At 42.6% G+C, this 20373-nt stretch overlaps 1 protein-coding gene across 1 annotated transcript in view; it reads right to left on the minus strand.

Moving 5' to 3' along the window:
- The window catches only part of LOC311133131 (V-set and transmembrane domain-containing protein 2-like protein), a gene marked incomplete at both ends in the record, with an annotated part of 28584 nt that extends 14769 nt beyond the window's left edge, over positions 1–13815 (minus strand). The window contains one exon of the mRNA XM_084166566.1: positions 13698–13815. Within this exon, the coding sequence (XP_084022692.1) occupies positions 13698–13815 (118 nt within the window). The remainder of the gene's footprint in view (positions 1–13697) is intronic.
- Positions 13816–20373: the final 6558 nt, after the last annotated feature.

A 20373-nucleotide genomic window follows, 5' to 3' on the forward strand; every position in this document is an offset into this window, starting at 1 on the left:
TATTTCCTCCCTCCTTGCAGTATGTGTGTGTCATGCTCAGATGGAGCTGTCTGTGTTGACAAGAGTGGCTGGGAGCTATACTGCAGCTCCACATCACTTTCCTCCATCAGAAGACCCTGGGGAACAAAGCTCTTCATCTCAACACTCTGCCCCTGAGAGGGTTTTTCTGGTACACCTTTTGAGGAGCTGTAATGGTTGTGCAGTGCAGAATGGCTATACTTCTAGTAATGGACTTAGCATCTAAGTGATGTCTGTCTCTATATAATTTCTATTGCCTAACCTCACATGGTTGTTGAACTCAATTAGGGTTTGCTGTTCAGGAGTTATTCACAACTTGGATGCCAAGCCCCATGTACAGTGGCTTGCGAAAGTATTCACCTCCCTTGGCATTATCCTAGCTATTTTGTTGCCTTACAACCTGGAATTAAAATGGATTTTTTTTGGTTTGTATAATTTCATTTACAAAACATGCCTACCACTTTGAAGATGCAAAATAAAAATTTTTGTAAAACAAACAAGAAATAAGACAAAAAAACAGAAAGCTTGAGCGTGCATAACTATTCACCCCCCCCCCCCCCCAAAAAAAAAAGAGTCAATACTTTGTAGAGCCACGTTTTGCAGCAATTACAGCTGCAAGTCTCTTGGGGTATGTTTCTATAAGCTTGGCACGTCTAGCCACTGGGATTTTTGTCCACTCTTCAAGGCAAAACTGCTCCAGCTACTTCAAGTTGGATGGGTTCCGTTGGTGTACAGCAATCTTTAAGTCATACCACTTATTTTCCATTGGATTGAGGTCTGGGCTTTGTCTAGGCCATTTCAAGACATTTTAATGTTTCCCCTTAAACCACTCGAGTGTTGCATTAGCAGTATGCTTAGGGTCATTGTCCTGCTGGAAGGTGAACCTCCATCCCAGTCTCAAATCTCTGGAAGACTGAAACAGGTTTCCCTCAAGAATTTCCCTGTATTTAGCGCCATCCATCATTCCTTCAATTCTGACCAGTTTTCCAGTCCATACCGATGAAAAACATCCCCACAGCATGATGCCTGCCACCACCATGCTTCACTGTGGGGATGGTGTTCTCGGGGTGATGAGAGGTGTTGGGTTTGCGCCAGACATAGTGTTTTCCTTGATGGCCAAAAATCTCAATTTTAGTCTCATCTGACCAGAGTACCTTCTTCCATATGTTTGGGGAGTCTCCCACATGCCTTTTGGCGAACACCAAATGTGTTTGCTTATTTTTTTCTTTAAACAATGGCTTTTTTTCTGGCCACTCTTCCGTAAAGCCCAGCTCTGTGGAGTGTATGGCTTAAAGTGGTCCTATTAACAGATACTCCAATCTTTGCTGTGGAGCTTTGCAGCTCCTTCAGGGTTCTCTTTAGTCTCTTTGTTGCCTCTCTGATTAATGCCCTCCTTGCCTGGTCCGTGAGTTTTGGTGGGCGGCCCTCTCTTGGCAGGTTTGTTGTGATGCCATATTCTTTCCATTTTTTAATAATGGATTTAATGGTGCTCCGTGGGATGTTCAAAGTTTCTGATATTTTTTTATAACCCAACCCTGATCTGTACTTCTCCACAACTTTGTCCCTGACCTGTTTGGAGAGCTCCTTGGTCTTCATGGTGCCGCTTGCTTGGTGGTGCCCCTTGCTTAGTGGTGTTGCAGCCTTTCAGAACAGGTGTATATATACTGAGATCATGGGACAGATCATGTGACACTTAGATTGCACACATGTGGACTTTATTTAACTAATTATGTGACTTCTGAAGGTAATTGTTTGCACCAGATCTTATTTAGGTGCTTCATTGCAAAGGGGGTGAATACATCACGGTTGACAACTCCGCTGTGTCCTCCTCCCAGAGTGCGAAGAGCCTAGGCGTGACCCTGGACAACACCCTGTCGTTCTCCGCCAACATCAAGGCGGTGACCCGCTCCTGCAGGTTCATGCTCTACAACATTCGGAGAGTGCGACCCTGCCTTACACAGGAAGCGGCGCAGGTCCTGGTCCAGGCACTTGTCATCTCCCGTCTGGACTACTGCAACTCGCTGTTGGCTGGCCTCCCTGCCTGTGCCATTAAACCCCTACAACTCATCCAGAATGCCGCAGCCCGTCTGGTGTTCAACCTTCCCAAGTTCTCTCACGTCACCCCCCTCCTCCGCACACTCCACTGGCTTCCAGTTGAAGCTCGCATCCGCTACAAGACCATGGTGCTTGCCTATGGAGCAGTGAGGGGAACGGCACCTCTGTACCTTCAGGCTCTGATCAGTCCCTACACCCAAACGAGGGCATTGCGTTCATCCACCTCTGGCCTGCTGGCTCCCCTTCCTCTGCGGAAGCATAGCTCCCGCTCAGCCCAGTCAAAACTGTTCGCTGCTCTGGCACCCCAATGGTGGAACAAGCTCCCTCACGACGCCAGGACAGCGGAGTCACTCACCACCTTCCGGAGACATTTGAAACCCCACCTCTTTAAGGAATACCTGGGATAGGATAAAGTATTCCTTCTAACCCCCCCCCCCCCCCCCCCCCAAAATTGTAAAGTGGTTATCCCACTGGCTATAGGGTGAACGCACCAATTTGTGAGTCGCTCTGGCTAAGAGCGTCTGCTAAATGACGTTAATGTGCCCTTGAGCAAGGCACTTAACCCTAATTGCTCCTGTAAGTCGCTCTGGATAAGAGCGTCTGCTAAATGACTAAAATGTAATGTAATGTACATATGCACGCACCACTTTTCCGTTATTAATTTTTTTGAATGATTTAAAACAAGTTTTTTTTTTTCATTTCACTTCACTAATTTTGACTATTTTGTGTATGTCCATTACTTGAAATCCAAATAAAAATCCATTTAAATTACAGGTTGTAATGCAACAAAATAGGAAATACGCCAAGGGGAATGAATACTTTTGCAAGGCACTGTACCTGCAGTAAATAACATGCACAGATATCAGAGAGTCAAACGTGAAGAATTCCATCTCATGGAACTACTGTAGTTTATACAACTAGCTCTTTACCAGATGCACATGAAGGCTTTGAAACAATGGAGTCTTCAAAATCCCTGTTTGAGTGAGTGATTCACCAGTTTTGCACAGCGAACCCTTTGAGTTTTGAACCGCAAGGTGAAGCTTTCTACAGCAACAGTGTGTATGAGAATAGATAAGACCTTGCACAAAGCTCAATCCCCCAGGCTCCCTGCTAAGTGTCATGTTATGTGGACCTATTCTACAAAATGTTACACCGCCTGTGATCTTGATTTGCCGAAGACTCCTTCCAACAGATCAAAGGCTCAGAGCATTTCTTTTGATTTTCCCCGCCATCATTCCAGTACCATGTCTAGCCCCTACAACTCCTCAGGAACCATAATGTTGCTACATCACATTCAATTGATAACATGGTAGAGAAGCACCTGCCTATTTCAGAATCTTTGTATTGGTCCCACAATACTTGGTATCAGTGCTGTAAAGTACCTAAGTAAAAAATACTTTAAAATACTACTTAAGTCGTTTTTTGGGGTATCTGTACTTTACTTTACTATTTACATTTTTGACAACTTTTACTTTTACTTCACTACATTCCTAAAGAAAATTATGTACTTTTTACTCCATACATTTTGAATGCTTAGCAGGACAGGAAAATTGTCTAATTCACACACTTATCAAGAGAACATCCCTGGTCATCCCTACTGCCTCTGATCTGGCGGACTCACTAAACACACATGCTTAATTTGTAATGATGGCTGAGTGTTGAAGTGTACCCCTGGCAATCCATAAATTTAAAAAACAAGAAAATGGCGCCATCTGGTTTGCTTAATATAAGGAATGTGAAATGATTATACTTTTACTTTTACTTTTGATACTTAAGTATATTTTAGCAATTACATTTACTTTTGATACTTAAGTATATTTAAAACCAAATACTTTTAGACTTTTACTCAAGTAGTATTTTACTGGGTGACTTTCACTTTTACTTGAGTCATTTTCTATTAAGGTATCTTTACTTTTACTCAAGTATGACAATTGGGTACTTTTTCCACCACTGCTTGGATGACCAACTATCATATTGAAATGTAAGGTTTGTTTTTGTATTTCCAAACTCCTAAATGTTGATTTAATGTGACAAAATGTGACATTGGTGACGTAGACTTCTTCCTGGTGTCAGACTAACACTTCGATAGTAAATATTTCACAACTTCTAAGTAATGTTCTAAAAACAGTATATTTCTTCCACAGAAAGTAATCTATAATACCACTGTTTCTGTTAGCCGGTAATAGCTGGCTTTTGGCCATATAAAAAAAATGAAAAGCTGATGAATAAAATTGTCCGGGAGAAAAATAAATAAATCCCATTGCGAAATAATGCTTTTTAGCCTATTCACTGATCGAAATACCAGTGAATGTAAATACATTTGACTGGTCATTCTTACTGGTCTATAGGCTAATTTACATAATTTATTGAAATTAAATTGGCGTGTGTGTACAGTATATTCGTTATGTATCTTATTTATCACGTGTCCAGCATACAGATACAGAGCCTTTGAGCCGAAATTCTGTCAGACAGCGCGAAAGCTGCTCCTACAGCATCTCAAACAGCAAATGGTTAGGCAATGGAAAGCAGGCTTCATCAGCCTGCCGCACAACACTTTGCAATGAGCTGGAGGCAGTCTGCATTTTGAAAACATATACTTAATTGTTTGAAACCTGAATGTTTTACTACATATTATGAGGCATGTCTTACCTTGCTTCAAAGTTGCCTAGCCAAAATCAGATCATATCCGTGGAGGCAATTATTTTATATAAACTTGTTCAGTAGCAAAAGGCACAATCCTAGTAATATTGGCAACACATGCTAGTTGTCGCATATTAGGTCTCCCCTCCCCTCTTTCTAAATGTTATAATGGATATTTTAATCTCTGTCAAATGAAACCGCTGGTATGTGCTGTCCTTTGACAACGATGTATCCGGCTAATTGCATTAGGGAACGAACATTCGCGCGTAGCTTACTGCCTTGTATGCATTGCTGCGCATATAATGTGAATAAATAATAGTTTATCAACATTTTAAGCTAAAGGTTCTGATCTGTTGCATCAGACTCATTGCTTTTTAACATTTATTTAGGCAGCCTAGGAATACTGGTTGTATGAATTTGGGATCTATCGTCCCACAACTGTCCCAGAGTCTTTTGAAATAGGCAATTTTTTTCTCGACAATCTGACCAATAGAATAGGTCACCTTTTCTACTATGGAGAATAGTAGATTGACAGCAAATGATTTTGCTGTTCGTTACTTGTCTTGTTGCCTGAGGAAAAGTACATGTGGACAGTTATTCTAAAATCTTCAAAGTGCGCATCAGAATTCGGCATGAAGGACCGCATATCGTTGCATCCTCGATTTGCATGTTCTGTTAATAGGAATTACCATAATCTAAAGGTGATTTCTGTCTTTCTGAGCCCTAATCAGGTTATGCACCCAATCCATATGGGTCCGGTAAATTTCTCAAATGTCCGGTAAATTAAAATGCTGCCGGTCAAATGTCTGGCACCACATTTTTCTATGAGAAAACTTATATCATACAGTCATATACACTACCAGTCAAAAGTTTGGACACACCTACTCATTCAAGGGTTTTTCTTTATTTTATTATTTTTTACATTGTAGAATAATAGTGAAGACATCAAAACTATGAAATAAACATATGGAATCATGTAGTAACCAAAAAAGTGTTTAACATATCATAATATATTTTATATTTGAGATTCTTCAAATAGCCACCCTTTGCCTTGATGACAGCTTTGCACACACTTGGCATTCTCTCAACCAGCTTCATGAGGTAGTCACCTGGAATGCATTTCAATTTACAGGTATGCCTTCATAAAAGTCAATTTGTGGAATATTCCTTCTTAATGTGTTTGAGACAATTATGGCAAGAACAGCTCAAATAAGCAAAGAGAAAGAACAGTCCATCATTACTTTAAGACATGAAGGTCAGTCAATACGGAACATTTCAAGAACTTTGAAAGTTTCTTCAAGTGCAGTTGCAAAAACCATCAAGCGCTATGATGAAACTGGCTCTCATGAGGACCGCCACAGGAATGGAAGACCCAGCGTTACCTCTGCTGCAGAGGATAAGTTCATTAGAGTTACCAGCCTCAGAAATTGCAGCCCAAATGACACATCTCAACATCAACTGTTCAGAGGAGACTGTGTGAATCAGACCTTCATGGTCGAATTGCTGCAAATAAACCACTTCTAAAGGACACCAATAATAAGAAGACACTTGCTTGGGCCAAGAAACACGAGCAATGGACATTAGACCGGTGGAAATTTGTCCTTTGGTCTGGAATCCAAATTGGAGATTTTTGGTTCGAACCGCTGTGAGACGCGGTGTGGGTGAACAGATGATCTCCGCATGTGTATTTCACACCGTAAAGCATGGAGGAGGAGGTGTTATGGCTTCCACAGCATTCTGCAGTGATACACCATCCCATCTGGTTTGGGCTTAGTGGGACTATCATTTGTTTTTCAACAGGACATTGACCCAACACACCTCCAGGCTGTGTAAGGGCAATTTTACCAAGAAGGAGAGTGATTGAGTGCTGCATCTGATGACCTGGCCTCCACCCAATTGAGATGGTTTGGGATGAGTCGGACCGCAGAGTGAAGGAAAAGCAGCCAGCAAGTACTCAGCTTATGTGGGAACTCCTTCAAGACTGTTGGAAAAGCATTCCAGGTGAAGCTGGTTGAGAGAATGCCAAGAGTGTGCAAAGCTGTCATCAAGGCAAAGGGTGGCTATTTGAAGAATCTCAAATATAAAATATATTTTGATTTGTTAAACACTTTTTTGGTTACTACATGATTCCATATGTGTTCTTTCATAGTTTTGATGTCTTCACTATTATTCTACAATGTAGAAAATAGTAAAAATAAAGAAAAACCCTTGAATGAGTAGGTGTGTCCAAACTTTTGACTGGTACTGTAGTCTTATATAACTATTTGTGTGTAGAATTATTGTGGATTGACCATTTTAGGTTCAATCTTAAATACAAAGCGGAGCTCTCCTTTCCCCAGTGTGCTCCCCAGCCAAAACACCCTTCTATACATCACTTCCTGTCAGTCCTCTCCACTCACCCACCAGGTGTCTGCCATCACCCTCTGCTGTGACAGTGTGAGTGTCCAATCTGTTGGCCCCTCCCTCACATCCAGAGGATATTCAATTAAAGCCAATGCAAACTGCGTAATGAATTCATACAGTACGCGCAGACTGTACATTTAGTGTAAACACCGATTACATGGTGAAACCATGGTGGTCCTGTGTGGCTCAGTTGGTAGAGCATGTCGCTTGCAACACCAGGGTTGTGAGTTTGATTCACATGTGGGACCAGTAAGAAAATCTATGCACTCACTACTCTGGTCAGGTTGTATATAGGCCTACATATGTTTTTTTTAGATGCCTTAGCAACCTGGGGCATACATCTACGGTATATGTCTACATTTTTGCAGTGGCAGCCACAATTTAGCAGTGGCTGCAATGATTTAGCAGCGGCGGTGCACCGCTGCTAAATGCAAATAGGGAAAACACTGCTTCCAGGTACACATGGAGATGCACTCAACATTGTTTTCTACCCCCTTTCCTCTTGCTTGTCTCTCTCTGTACAACCTTCCGAGACCTGACACTGTGAGATTGGCAGGGTTGAGGCAGACCCAGACACACATGTCAAAGGAACCAGGTGTTGTTAGACCTGACCACTTCACCTTGCCTTCCGATGCCAGACAATGTTCCACCTAGCTGCACAGTTGTTAGACCTACAGACCTGTACATGGGCTGAGCAGGGGACCATGCAGGGGCCACGAAGCCTCGGATGAATGCACTTGTCTGGGGCTGTGCCTGGGCCAAATCTAGCAAGCGCTCTCTGGAACACTGCATGGGCTGCTGTGTTCTACATGAAGGCACAACTCCCAAGTATCTGTGGAAAATATCAACCCACCAGTGTTTGGTCTGATAAAAAAAACTCCCATGGGGATTACTTAACCTCAAAGGGATGCAGCTCTACTTTCTGTTGAAAGAGCCATTCTCCTCCAAGAGGGAAACAAAAGGCAATTTTTCCAGGTCGCCAAACAGAGAACATCTAATGAAGATAGTTAATTAGATCTGAGTCATAGCTACCCCCTTTTATGAAATTTCCCCCCTGAGCCATTCTCTTTTGTGGATGGTAAGACGTAGACTGGGGAGAGAACATCGCAGTTAAACTCCATTTTAATTAATTCCCTCAGGGAGTGATGCATGCTAATAGATTTTTCTACCCGTCCAAGATAGTCAATCCATCCAGCGCCAGTATACGTCACACTCATTCTTATTGATTTGGCTAAAGCTAACATGCTAAGGAGAGAGAGCTCCTGGGACCGGCTGGGGATGCAAAATGATAAAGTGTTTATCGCACACAATCAAATTAAATCGTATAGCAGCCTGCAGATAGAGACAACCTCCTGGAGAAACCTCTTTGTGACAGGGAAAATGGCAAAAATGCCGTGCCACAAATACGAATTAGTAAGTTTCTACTGAACTCCATTTTATCTGAGTACACTACATGAACAAAAGTATATGGACACCTTCTCGTTGAACATCTCATTCCAAAATCATGGGCATTAAAATGGAGTTGATCTCCCCTTTGCTGCTATAACAGCCTCCACTCTTCTGGGAAGGCTTTCCACTAGATGTTGGAACATTGCTGCGGGGACTTGCTTCCATTCAGCCACAAGAGCATTAGTGAGGTCGGGCACTGATGTTGGGCGTATAGGCCTGGCTCGCAGTCGGCCTTCAAGTTCATCCCAAAGGTGTTCGATGGGGCTGAGGTCAAGGCTCTGTGCAGGCCAGTCAAGTTCTTCCACACCAATCTCGACAAACCATTTCTGTATGGACCTCGCTTTGTGCACAGGGGCAGGAAAGGGCCATCCCCAAACTGTTGCCACAAAGTTGGAAGCACAGAATCGTCTAGAATGTCATTGTATGCTGTAGCATTAAGATTTCCCTTCACTGAAACTAAGGTGCCTAGCTCGAACCATGAATAACAGCCCCAGACCATTATTCCTCCTACACCAAACTTTACAGTTGGCACTATGCATGGGGGCAGGTAGCGTTTTCCTGGCATCCGGCAAACACAGATTCATCCGTCGGACTGCCAGATGGTGAAGCGTGATTCATCACTCCAGAGAACGCGTTTCCACTGCTCCAGAGTCCAATGGCGGAGAGCTTTACACCACTCCAGCCAACTCATGGCATTGCGCATGGTGATCTTAGGCTTGTGTGCCACTACTCCGCCATGGAAACCCATTTCATGAAGCTCCCGACGAACAGTTATTGTGCTGACGTTGCTTCCAGAGGCAGTTTGGAACTCGGTAGTGAGTGTTGCAACCGAGGACAGACGATTTTTGTACGCTACGAGCTTCAGCACTCTGCGGTCCCGTTCTGTGTGCTTGTCTGGCCTACCACTTCGCGGCTGAGCCGTTGTTGCTCCTAGACGTTTCCACTTCACAATAACAGCACTTACAGTTGACCGGGGTAGCTCTAGCAGGGCAGAGATTTGACGAACTGACTCGTTGGAAAGGTGGCATCCTATGACTGTCCCACGTTGAAAGTCACTGAGCTCTTCAGTAAGGCCATTCTACTACCAGTGTTTATCTAAGGAGATTGCATGGCGGTGTGCTCAATTTTATACACCTGTCAGCAACGGGTGTGACTGAAATTTGAAGGGGTGTCCAGATACTGTTGTATGTATAGTGAATGTTTAAACATGCTGGTTATACTGCTGATAGAGGAATACATCAACAGATCAGAAAAGTCCATCAATCTTGATAATATAGATTGGTTTATTCATTTGTTTCTTACCAACTTTTTCTCTATTTTAACAGTGCAAGAAGGAGCAGCGGTCAGTTGTGAGTGAATGTATAAGTGTCTCTCTATGTTTTTAGAGTATGCAGTATGATGGACTGACTGGTGCCTATTCTAACCTAACTCCAGGATTTCAGGGTAGTGGCCCATGAACATTTTGAAAAAATGTTTTGTAGATAACATGGATCAAGTTTGATTTATAAAGATTTAAAACTATTGCTTTCTATAAATAATGGTGCCAATGTGTGACATTGGGATCAACATTTCAAAATGTTTTTAAACAAAAATAAAAATGATTTTTATGCAGTTCCACATGTGCACTTAGAGGAATAAAAGTGAATATATGCAAAATGGCCCATAACTCCACCTGTACAACAACATAGGCCTAGGACTATACATCCCTTAAGCAGGGTTCATACAGACATTGGCAAGTCAAATTCAAGGACTTTCTGGGACTTTTTCAAACACTTTATTGTAATTTTCAAGGACCTCAATGTTATAAAATGTTATAATTTATATAATTGTACATATAGGGCCTAATATAGAACGCCCCCCAAAAGCAAATAAGTAAGAATAATAAAAAAAATTGGCCTTGCCAATGCATTGATATTCAAAATATTATAACATTCGAATATATGTGTGAATAATGTGGACATTGCCTGACTAAATAGATTGGATGCCTGCATGGCAATTTTTCTGTAGCCTACAGTATGTGGCCAATGCAGTCACACATAATAAATACATGAATAGCGGTAGCATTAATCTCATCATTTGAATCTCACCATTGCTGTTTTTATAATGAGAAAGTGACCAAAAAACAGGTTCCTTTTTTAATGGAAGGATTTGTATGGCCAAGTTGAAGCCAACATTCGATGTTGTCATCCTCATAATAACTGCATGTGATTTTACTGGAACTGAGCAGGACAACACCCTTTAATTGAAACGGCGGGAAACAAACAAAAGTGGCCACATCTCTCACAAAAACTGATCAAAAATGAAATCACAGATAATTATAAGGGAACAGGATAACTTATAAATTGGCTACAATGATTACAAATACTTTTCAAGCACCAAATTGAGGAAATGTCTGATTTTCAAGGTAGGCCTATTCCAGTACTTGAATTTCTAAATTCAAGTACAAGTAGGCTACTACTACCCTTGTATTGTTTAAAATTGCAGGTATAACATGGAAAACTAAATATATTTGTCATGTTATATCATTACCAGATCATATTGTGAATAAGCCCACCAGGCTATGTAATTTGTTGTCATTATATCCATAATAATTAATAGCAATAGTGTTGGGTGTTGCGCAATAGTCTATCCTACACAATTGTGTATAGTAGACTCGGTGTCCAATCCGAGGCACAAAAACATGTGAAAACATGAACACATTACCTTGATGGCTTTCTCTGTTAAATCTTACAAGACCTTGCTGTAAATCAAGCAGACAGCAACAGATGATCAACCTCAATTCACAAGGGATATTAGATCCAATGTACAACTGTCTTCACCGGCATAACGAATGTGACCCTAAAATATTCTGGACATTCCTCAGGAACACCTTTATTCCAGCACTTGGGCTTTTGTTGCATTACATGCGCTATCACAACAGCTGTTCGTCACTTGACTGTCTTTCGGAAAATTCCTTCCTGGATCAGATGATGATGTGTGAAAATATCATGGTGTATGTAACTAATCAGCTGGACACCAAATGTGCATCCAACAAGTATTATGCATAATTATTGAAGAACCACGTTAATGGCAGTATCGATTTATCTTTTAAGTATCAAGGTAAGGTGACTCTTTCTGTTAGAAGCATTTGATTTTGCAATCGCATTTATTACTTTGGATTTGTGTGCCCATGAAAACAGTTTTCACACTGTAACATAAGGTGACACAAAATTTTATATAGTTACACTGCGTTTCTGAGATCTCTATACAAAAAACTGTCCAACAGCTAGATCCAGGATTTTTACAGGGTTCAAGATCAACGTCTAATTTAACTGATTAATACTTAATAAATGATATAACAACAACTTACACAGCCATAAATACAATGACAGAAAAGTAATGTTTTATGTCACACAAATTTGGACAAATCCATCAAGACACCAACCCTGATAAAGGGTTAAACATAGGTTTTAAATCAACTCGTGAATTGTATTGAATATAGCTATCATCCCCCCTTATATCTTAATGTAATGACATGGGGGGAAAATGCAAACGATTACCAATGATTTATCAACAGTTGTAACAAGTTGTCCAGCATTGGACATCCTCACTAGTACCCTAGTTTATAGAAAGACCCACATTCATTGTCTTTTAGCAGGTCCTGGCTATCAAAAAAATGTCAACACATGGTGAAAAGAGATTGCACACTGCGCTCATATGTGATTGAAGTTCACCCTTTATTCCCATAGTAATTTATTCCCATAGTGAATAAATACATTTAAAAAAATACAATAAAATAAAATAAACTTCCCAAGAAAGTTGCAGAGTAACCCTTAACATATCGTACCTAGTGTGCTCATACCTGCCATATCTGGGTCTGAACCACCTAACATATCTGGGTCTGAACCACCTAACATAGCTGGGTCTGAACCACCTAACATATCTGGGTCTGAACCACCTAACATAGCTGGGTCTGAACCACCTAACATATCTGGGTCTGAACCACCTAACATATCTGGGTCTGAACCACCTAACATATCTGGGTCTAAACCACCTAACATATCTGGGTCTGAACCACCTAACATAGCTGGGTCTGAACCACCTAACATAGCTGGGTCTGAACCACCTAACATATCTGGGTCTGAACCACCTAACATAGCTGGGTCTGAACCACCTAACATAGCTGGGTCTGAACCACCTAACATATCTGGGTCTGAACCACCTAACATAGCTGGGTCTGAACCACCTAACATAGCTGGGTCTGAACCACCTAACATATCTGGGTCTGAACCACCTAACATATCTGGGTCTGAACCACCTAACATATCTGGGTCTGAACCACCTAACATATCTGGGTTTCATATCACCTGCCACCAATCTACAACTCCCCTCCAAAAATGTTCTCCTGCCACCAATGTACACCCCTGGCATCCTCGATTTCACAGCAGGCAAATGAAGGTTGACCTCCAGTGTCTCTAGACAATCAATGTACTGTATATCCTCCAACAAACATAAAATGACATGGTTGATTTATAGCTTTGGGACATGAACATTGATTTTCCTCTTGTCTGTATTGTTCTGTCAGTAAATTATCCCAAGATGCACTGCTACCCAACTGGTAATACCATTTACAAAAGCCAACAGCAATTGTTCAAAAGAGTTGAGCCAAATAAAGCATTGTCAGATATGATCTAGTTTGAAGTGCCCCTCACAAAATGGGCTTTGAGTTCATAAAATGGTATTGTACTGTAGGATAAATGTAACGATTGTTCCAGGTTGATGTCAACTCTTTCACCTTTTCAGTACTAAAACTTGCCATATAAAGGATTATTGCATTAATTACACATAATTAATTTATAATAATAACAAAGCAATGTTCCCAGAGACAGGCTTAACAGTGCAGGGAAGTTATCTTAAAAGCCAATTTCATTAAATAAATAAGTTAATATTGCTGAGCTTGTATTTCATTAATGAATCGTGTTTTTTAAATATTCTACTGATATTCATTATTGTAGGGACAAAATTATCTTCTGTCATAACTTCATATTCGAAACAATAGCTGCAGGTATCATCTCGACATCAGTCAACCCTGCCCAATCACTCTAGTCGTGGATAATGTATAGGATACATAATTACGGCGACAATAAACCTACCATTTCCAGATATATGATTGTCCACATCTGCGGGCACAGCCGGTTTGGAAGCGGCGTTAAATTGGCTGTAGAGTCCCATATAATGTAAAATCCCTATTATCATTCGAAACGATCCCATTGCTTTTGTTCTTGTTTCAAGTGGTGGACGAAAATCTCATATTAGGCGGAGCACGTTCACTAAATATGATCCAATCCGTCCTGGATGACAGTCCCCTCCGAAATGCAAAATAACCCCTGGACAAAAAGTGCGCTTTGACGCGCAAGGTGTAGACTGAATTATAAGCACTGTTGGTTCCCTGTGCTTCGGCAAGCAAGCATCTCCATCTGAGGCGGACGGAGAAAGGCATGGAGATAAGTGCAGCGGCTTGCTGAGAAAGTAAATTAGGCGGAGGGATCTAGAATAATGATACTGTTATAAACTTTTATAACAAGTTCTATTTAGGTATCAGCCTGTTTTAACATCTTCTTTTCTGAATACTCATCATAAAAAATATATGTTCAATAGTCAAATCTCCTGTACTGTATTCTTACCTGTTTATACATATTTTGAATTGAGTAGCTATTCAACTCAATATTAGGAAGGTGTTCCTTATGTTTTGTACACTCAGTGTATATGTGCTTATATGTGATGGTTTTATTCTCAGCCATACTGCAAGCGGTTTGATTCCATAGAAATGTGGGTTACTGTCCTTTTCTGAACCACTGGAGGAATACGTCAACTAACCTGCTGCAATCATAATTTCCACAGGGCATTACAGCATTATTAACCTAGGACTCGGTGCTACAGCTGTTAGCCTAGCAGCGCATGTCCTCCTATGGGTATCGTATTGGCATTCAGAGAGTTCGCATGCTCTTAATGGACATCAAGATTAAAATGATGCCCTGGAATTTTTATGGTCAAGCTGGCTGGCTACTACTAATAGTGTGGTTGAACACCCGTACAGGGCATTAATAAAACTACACAAGCCTCGTTCATCATACTGAATGATCTACATCTGGCAACGCTAGCCTCTGTACATGTGAATCAGCGTTCTGCCCTGCTATAGAGGCAATCCTTTCTGGTGTAGAAAATGCTTGTTTTTGCTGGTTACTATAGGCCTACTGTGCAGCCTGGAATGTGTGTGAAAGGTTTAGCAATCTACAGTATGGCTGACAGAACTGCTCAAGGTCTCACTAAGCTACAAGCTAACAAAGTATTTGTTCGGACCTTATGACTCTCTGGTTACAGTCACACACAACACAAGATTGAGCTTCGAGTGTAGGCCTACTTACAGTACAATTGGAATTCATTGAATGGCCCAACTCTCACTGCAACAGGAGTGACCTTGGATAACATAGTCTCCTCACAAGTGGCCCACCCTCTTCATTCCATCTCGCATGACCTGTGCTATCTGTGAAAGCTTTAAGGCACATTGCGAAGAGAAATGTTCCTTGAGTTTTGTCCAGTTTCAGTATAAGAATTCACTGAGGAGGTCTATACTGAAAAAAGGGAAATGAGTGTGTCCTCAATGTATGTATTGTTTTGGATTTGTTTTATTAAACATTATACTTTAGTGGTTTCAACCTATTTCTTGTGGATTCGCTCAACCTAAATAAATGTACATTACCCTCAATCTAATATTTCTGTTTCAATGGAAGCATAGAAATTGTTTTTTCTCCTTACGCGTAAAAATGCGCAGTCTGCACAGACATCTGACGTCATGACGCAACGTTCAGCGGCAACTTTTCCACCTGCAAATCCTCTTGTTCTTACATTTACTTTTACGTCATTTAGCAGACACTCTTATCCAGAGCGACTTACAAATTGGTGCATTCATCTTATAGCCAGTGGGATAACCACTTTACAATGTTTTTTTGTTTTTTTTGGGGGGGGGGGGGGTAGAAGGATTACTTTATCCTATCCCAGGTATTCCTTAAAGAGGTGGGGTTTCAAATGTCTCCGGAAGGTGGTGAGTGACTCCGCTGTCCTGGCGTCGTGAGGGAGCTTGTTCCACCATTGGGGTGCCAGAGCAGCGAACAGTTTTGACTGGGCTGAACGGGAACTGTGCTTCCGCAGAGGTAGGGGAGCCAGCAGGCCAGAGGTTGATGAACGCAATGCCCTCGTTTGGGTGTAGGGACTGATCAGAGCCTGAAGGTACGGAGGTACCGTTCCCCTCACAGCTCCGTAGGCAAGCACCATGGTCTTGTAGCAAATGCGAGCTTCAACTGGAAGCCAGTGGAGTGTGCGGAGGAGCGGGGTGACGTGAGAGAACTTGGGAAGGTTGAACACCAGTAGGGGTTTAATGGCACAGGCAGGGAGCCCAGCCAACAGCGAGTTGCAGTAATCCAGACGGGAGATGACAAGTGCCTGGATTAGGACCTGTGCCGCTTCCTGTGTAAGGCAGGGTCGTACTCTCCGAATGTTGTAGAGCATGAACCTACAGGATCGGGTCACCGCCTTGATGTTAGCGGAGAATGACAGGGTGTTGTCCAGGGTCACGCCAAGGCTCTTCACACTCTGTGAGGAGGACACAACGGAGTTGTCAACCGTGATGGTGAGATCATGGAACGGGCAGTCCTTCCCCGGGAGGAAGAGCAGCTCCGTCTTGCCAAGGTTCAGCTTGAGGTGGTGATCCGTCATCCACACTGATATGTCTGCCAGACATGCAGAGATGCGATTCGCCACCTGGTTATCAGAAGGGGGAAAGGAGAAGATTAGTTGTATGTCGTCTGCGTAGCAATGATAGGAGAGGCCATGTGAGGATATGACAGAGCCAAGTGAATTGGTGTATAGCGAGAATAGGAGAGGGCCTAGAACTGAGCCCTGGGTGACACCAGTGGTGAGAGCACGTGGTGCGGAGACAGATTCTCGCAACGCCACTTGGTAGGAGCGACCGGTCAGGTAGGACGCAATCCAAGAGTGAGCCGCGCCGGAGATGCTCAGCTCGGAGAGGGTGGAGAGGAGGATCTGATGGTTCACAGTATCAAAGGCAGCAGACAGGTCTAGAAGGACAAGAGCAGCGGAGAGAGAGTTAGCTTTAGCAGTGCGGAGAGCCTCCGTGACACAGAGAAGAGCAGTCTCAGTTGAATGACCAGTCTTGAAACCTGACTGGTTTGGATCAAGAAGGTCATTCTGAGAGAGATAGCAAGAGAGTTGGCTAAAGACGGCGCCCTCAATAGTTTTGGAGAGAAAAGAAAGAAGGGATACTGGTCTGTAGTTGTTGACATCAGAGGGATCGAGTGTCGGTTTTTTGAGAAGGGGTGCAACTCTCGCTCTCTTGAAGATGGAAGGGACATAGCCAGCGGTCAAGGATGAGTTGATCAGCGAGGTGAGGTAAGGGAGAGGGTCACTGGAAATGGTCTGGAGAAGAGAGGAGGGGATAGGGTCAAGCGGGCAGGTTGTTGGGCGGCCGGCCGTCACAAGTCGCAAGATTTTATCTGGAGAGAGAGGGGAGAAAGAAGTCAAAGCATAGGGTAGGGCATTGTGAGCAGGACCAGCAGTGTCATTTGACTTAACAAACGAGGATCGGATGTCGTCAACCTTCTTTTGAAAATGGTTGACGAAGTCATCCACAGAGAGGGGGGGGGGGGGGGAGGATTCAGCAGGGAGGAGAAGGTGGCAAAGTGCTTCCTAGGGTTAGAGGCAGATGCTTGGAATTTAGAGTGGTATAAAGTGGCCTTAGCAGCAGAAACAGATGAAGAAAATGTAGAGAGGAGGGAGTAAAAAGATGCCAGGTCCGCAGGGAGTCTAGTTTTCCTCCATTTCCATTTGGCTGCCCAGAGCCCTGTTCTGTGAGCTCGCAATGAGTCATCAAGCCACGGAGCTGGAGGGGAGGACCGAGATGGCCGGGAGGATAGGGGACATAGAGAGTCAAAGAATGCAGAAAAGGAGGAGAGGAGGGTTGAGGAGGCAGAATCAGGAGATTGGAGGGAGAAGGATTGAGCAGAGGGAAGAGATGATAGGATGGAAGAGGAGAGAGTAGCGGGAGAGAGAGAGTGAAGGTTGCGATGGCGCATTACCATCTGAGTAGGGACAGAGTGAGTAGTGTTGGAGGAGAGCGAGAGAGAAAAGGATACCTAGTAGTGGTCGGAGACATGGAGGGGAGTTGCAGTGAGATTAGTAGAAGAACAGCATCTAGTAAAGATGAGGTCAAGCGTATTGCCTGCCTTGTGAGTAGGGGGGGGGGGGGGGGGGGGCGGTGAGAGGGTGAGGTCAAAAGAGGAGAGGAGTGGAAAGAAGGAGGCAGAAAGAAATTAGTCAAAGGTAGACGTAGGGAGGTTGAAGTCCCCCAGAACTGTGAGGGGTGAGCCATCCTCAGGAAATGAACTTATCAAGGCGTCAAGCTCAGTGATGAACTCTCCAAGGGAACCTGGAGGGCGATAAATGACAAGGATGTTAAGCTTAAATGGGCTAGTCACTGTGACAGCATGGAATTCAAATGAGGAGATAGACAGATGGGTCAGGGGAAAAATAGAGAATGTCCACTTGGGAGAGATGAGGATTCCTGTACCACCACCCCGCTGACCAGGTGCTCTCGGGGTATGCGAGAACACATGGTCAGACGAGGAGAGAGCAGTAGGAGTAGCAGTGTTTTCAGTGGTAATCCATGTTTCTGTCAGCGCCAAGAAGTCGAGGGACTGGAGGGTAGCATAGGCTGAGATGAACTCTGCCTTGTTGGCAGCAGAACGGCAGTTCCAGAGGCTGCCTGAGACCTGGAACTCCACGTGGTTGGTGCGTGCAGGGACCACCAGGTTAGAGAGGCAGCAGCCACGCGGTGTGAGGCGTTTGTATAGCCTGTGCGGAGAGGAGAGAACAGGGATAGACAGAGGCATAGTTGACAGGCTGCAGAAAATGGCTACAATAATGCAAAGGAGATCGGAATGAAATGAACTAAAGATCTGGGAAAGGAGAGAGCGGGGCCTTCCTCACCACAACACCCAAATATAACTCTCCCAACTTCCACCTCAGAAATTATAATTGTTGTAAACTACAGCAGTTCAATGTTTTCTAGGAATAGACTAACTTAGTTTATTCAGCTAGCTAACTTGGTACAGTATTCTTCCGTGAAAATCATCCAGGGCACCTAGTCATAAGACGCCACAGCCAGCTAGCATGCCGGACTCCAACAACACGGTTTAGCACCAATACTCGGCCACAACAAACCACCAGTGTGTCAACACGCCAAGCAGAACGTTCGTGTCCGTGTCTAACGTTGTGGGTTAGTCCCGACAGCTTGAGCGAGTCAGTCGTCAAGCACTGTTTTACACGGTAGGTTGAGTCATGAAATTAATTTTCGTAAGCAATATGTTGTTGGTGGTGTGTTTGATAATTGTATAATTGACCATTTGGCGGTGTTTGAGATTTATACAACTTGTTGTGGACGTAATGTGTTACGAAAGTCATTGGTAACTTAGCTAGCTAGCTAATGGTAGTCACTTTTACCAGCTAGCTAGCTAGCTCGTGTCTTGTTTTGTAAGGGTAACATTAGTTCTGACATTGTCAACTAACTCAATGTATTTTCTCCCGGTTCATTTTGTTTAAAAAAAACTATTGGATATATTTGTTTAATGCTGACATTGTGTCTTGGGATGGTGGCTAGCTACTTCTAACGGTGAGCTATTATTATTAGTAAGGTTATTTTCTTTCTTTGTCATAGTAATTGTGTTAGCTATAATGCTACTACTCGCTAACATGCAAACTTAGCTAGCCAACCACGTGCAATGCTAGCTAATGTTGAACAGTACCAGGTAATCACTTCTGAACATTCTGAACATTTAACTGGTCTCAACATTGAAAGGAACTTTGTTTAAGTGAATTCACTCAACACCTGAAGGTTGGAATTATTTATTTTACTGCTGCTAGTAAGTTATAGAATTATTAAATAGAATAGAGACTGGTATAAGGTTCATGTTAATATTGTTGGGTGTCACAATATTCAACAAAATTGTTTGTGATAGTCAGCAAATTACAAATGTAGCACTAATACAACTAGCCTTATGTGTCACAGTCCATTATCTGCATCACAGTCAAATTCTAATCCTAATTTAGAGGTTTGCTAGATTGGCATTTTGTATTTCTCCCAGAGGTAACGTTATTTAGACAGGCCTAATGTGCCTAGTAAAGTCTGTGTCTTTTGTTTTTCCAGAGTTGCAATGAATGTGGAAATGCAAAGATTGCGGGAGGTCTTTTTCAAGAGGATCAGAACTGCTCAAGCATTATAAACTTAGTCATAGGCATTATGGATGGGGTCATTCATACCCATGTACTTACTTGGATTGTATATGCACATTTAAGACTTGGAATGCTTTACTGAGCCATCTGTCAAGAATCACCCTGCTCCGCAATCCTCACTAACCAAAGCTATATCTACGTTCAGGTGCCATATATGTGGTCATAATCAACTTTCTACAGAAAGAGAATATTTTCAACTTATTTTCCAACATCTGAAAAATCATGAGACTCTAATTTGTATGTTTCAGGATTGTGCATACAAAACCAATATTTATGAGAATTTCAAAAGTCATAAAAACAGAAAACACTTCAATGCTGTGAATGACTTTAAACCTGGGATTGTAAGTTGTTCTGGTGAAGAATCATTTGACAGTGTTCCTTCTCACATTTCAAATTGGGAGAATATATCTTGTAATGAAGTGAATGTGGACCCCAGATTTGAGAATGAATGTTCTGAAGATTTAG

This window comes from Coregonus lavaretus, assembly GCF_964263955.1.
Source record: "Coregonus lavaretus genome assembly, chromosome: 8".
Lineage (NCBI taxonomy): Eukaryota > Metazoa > Chordata > Actinopteri > Salmoniformes > Salmonidae > Coregonus > Coregonus lavaretus.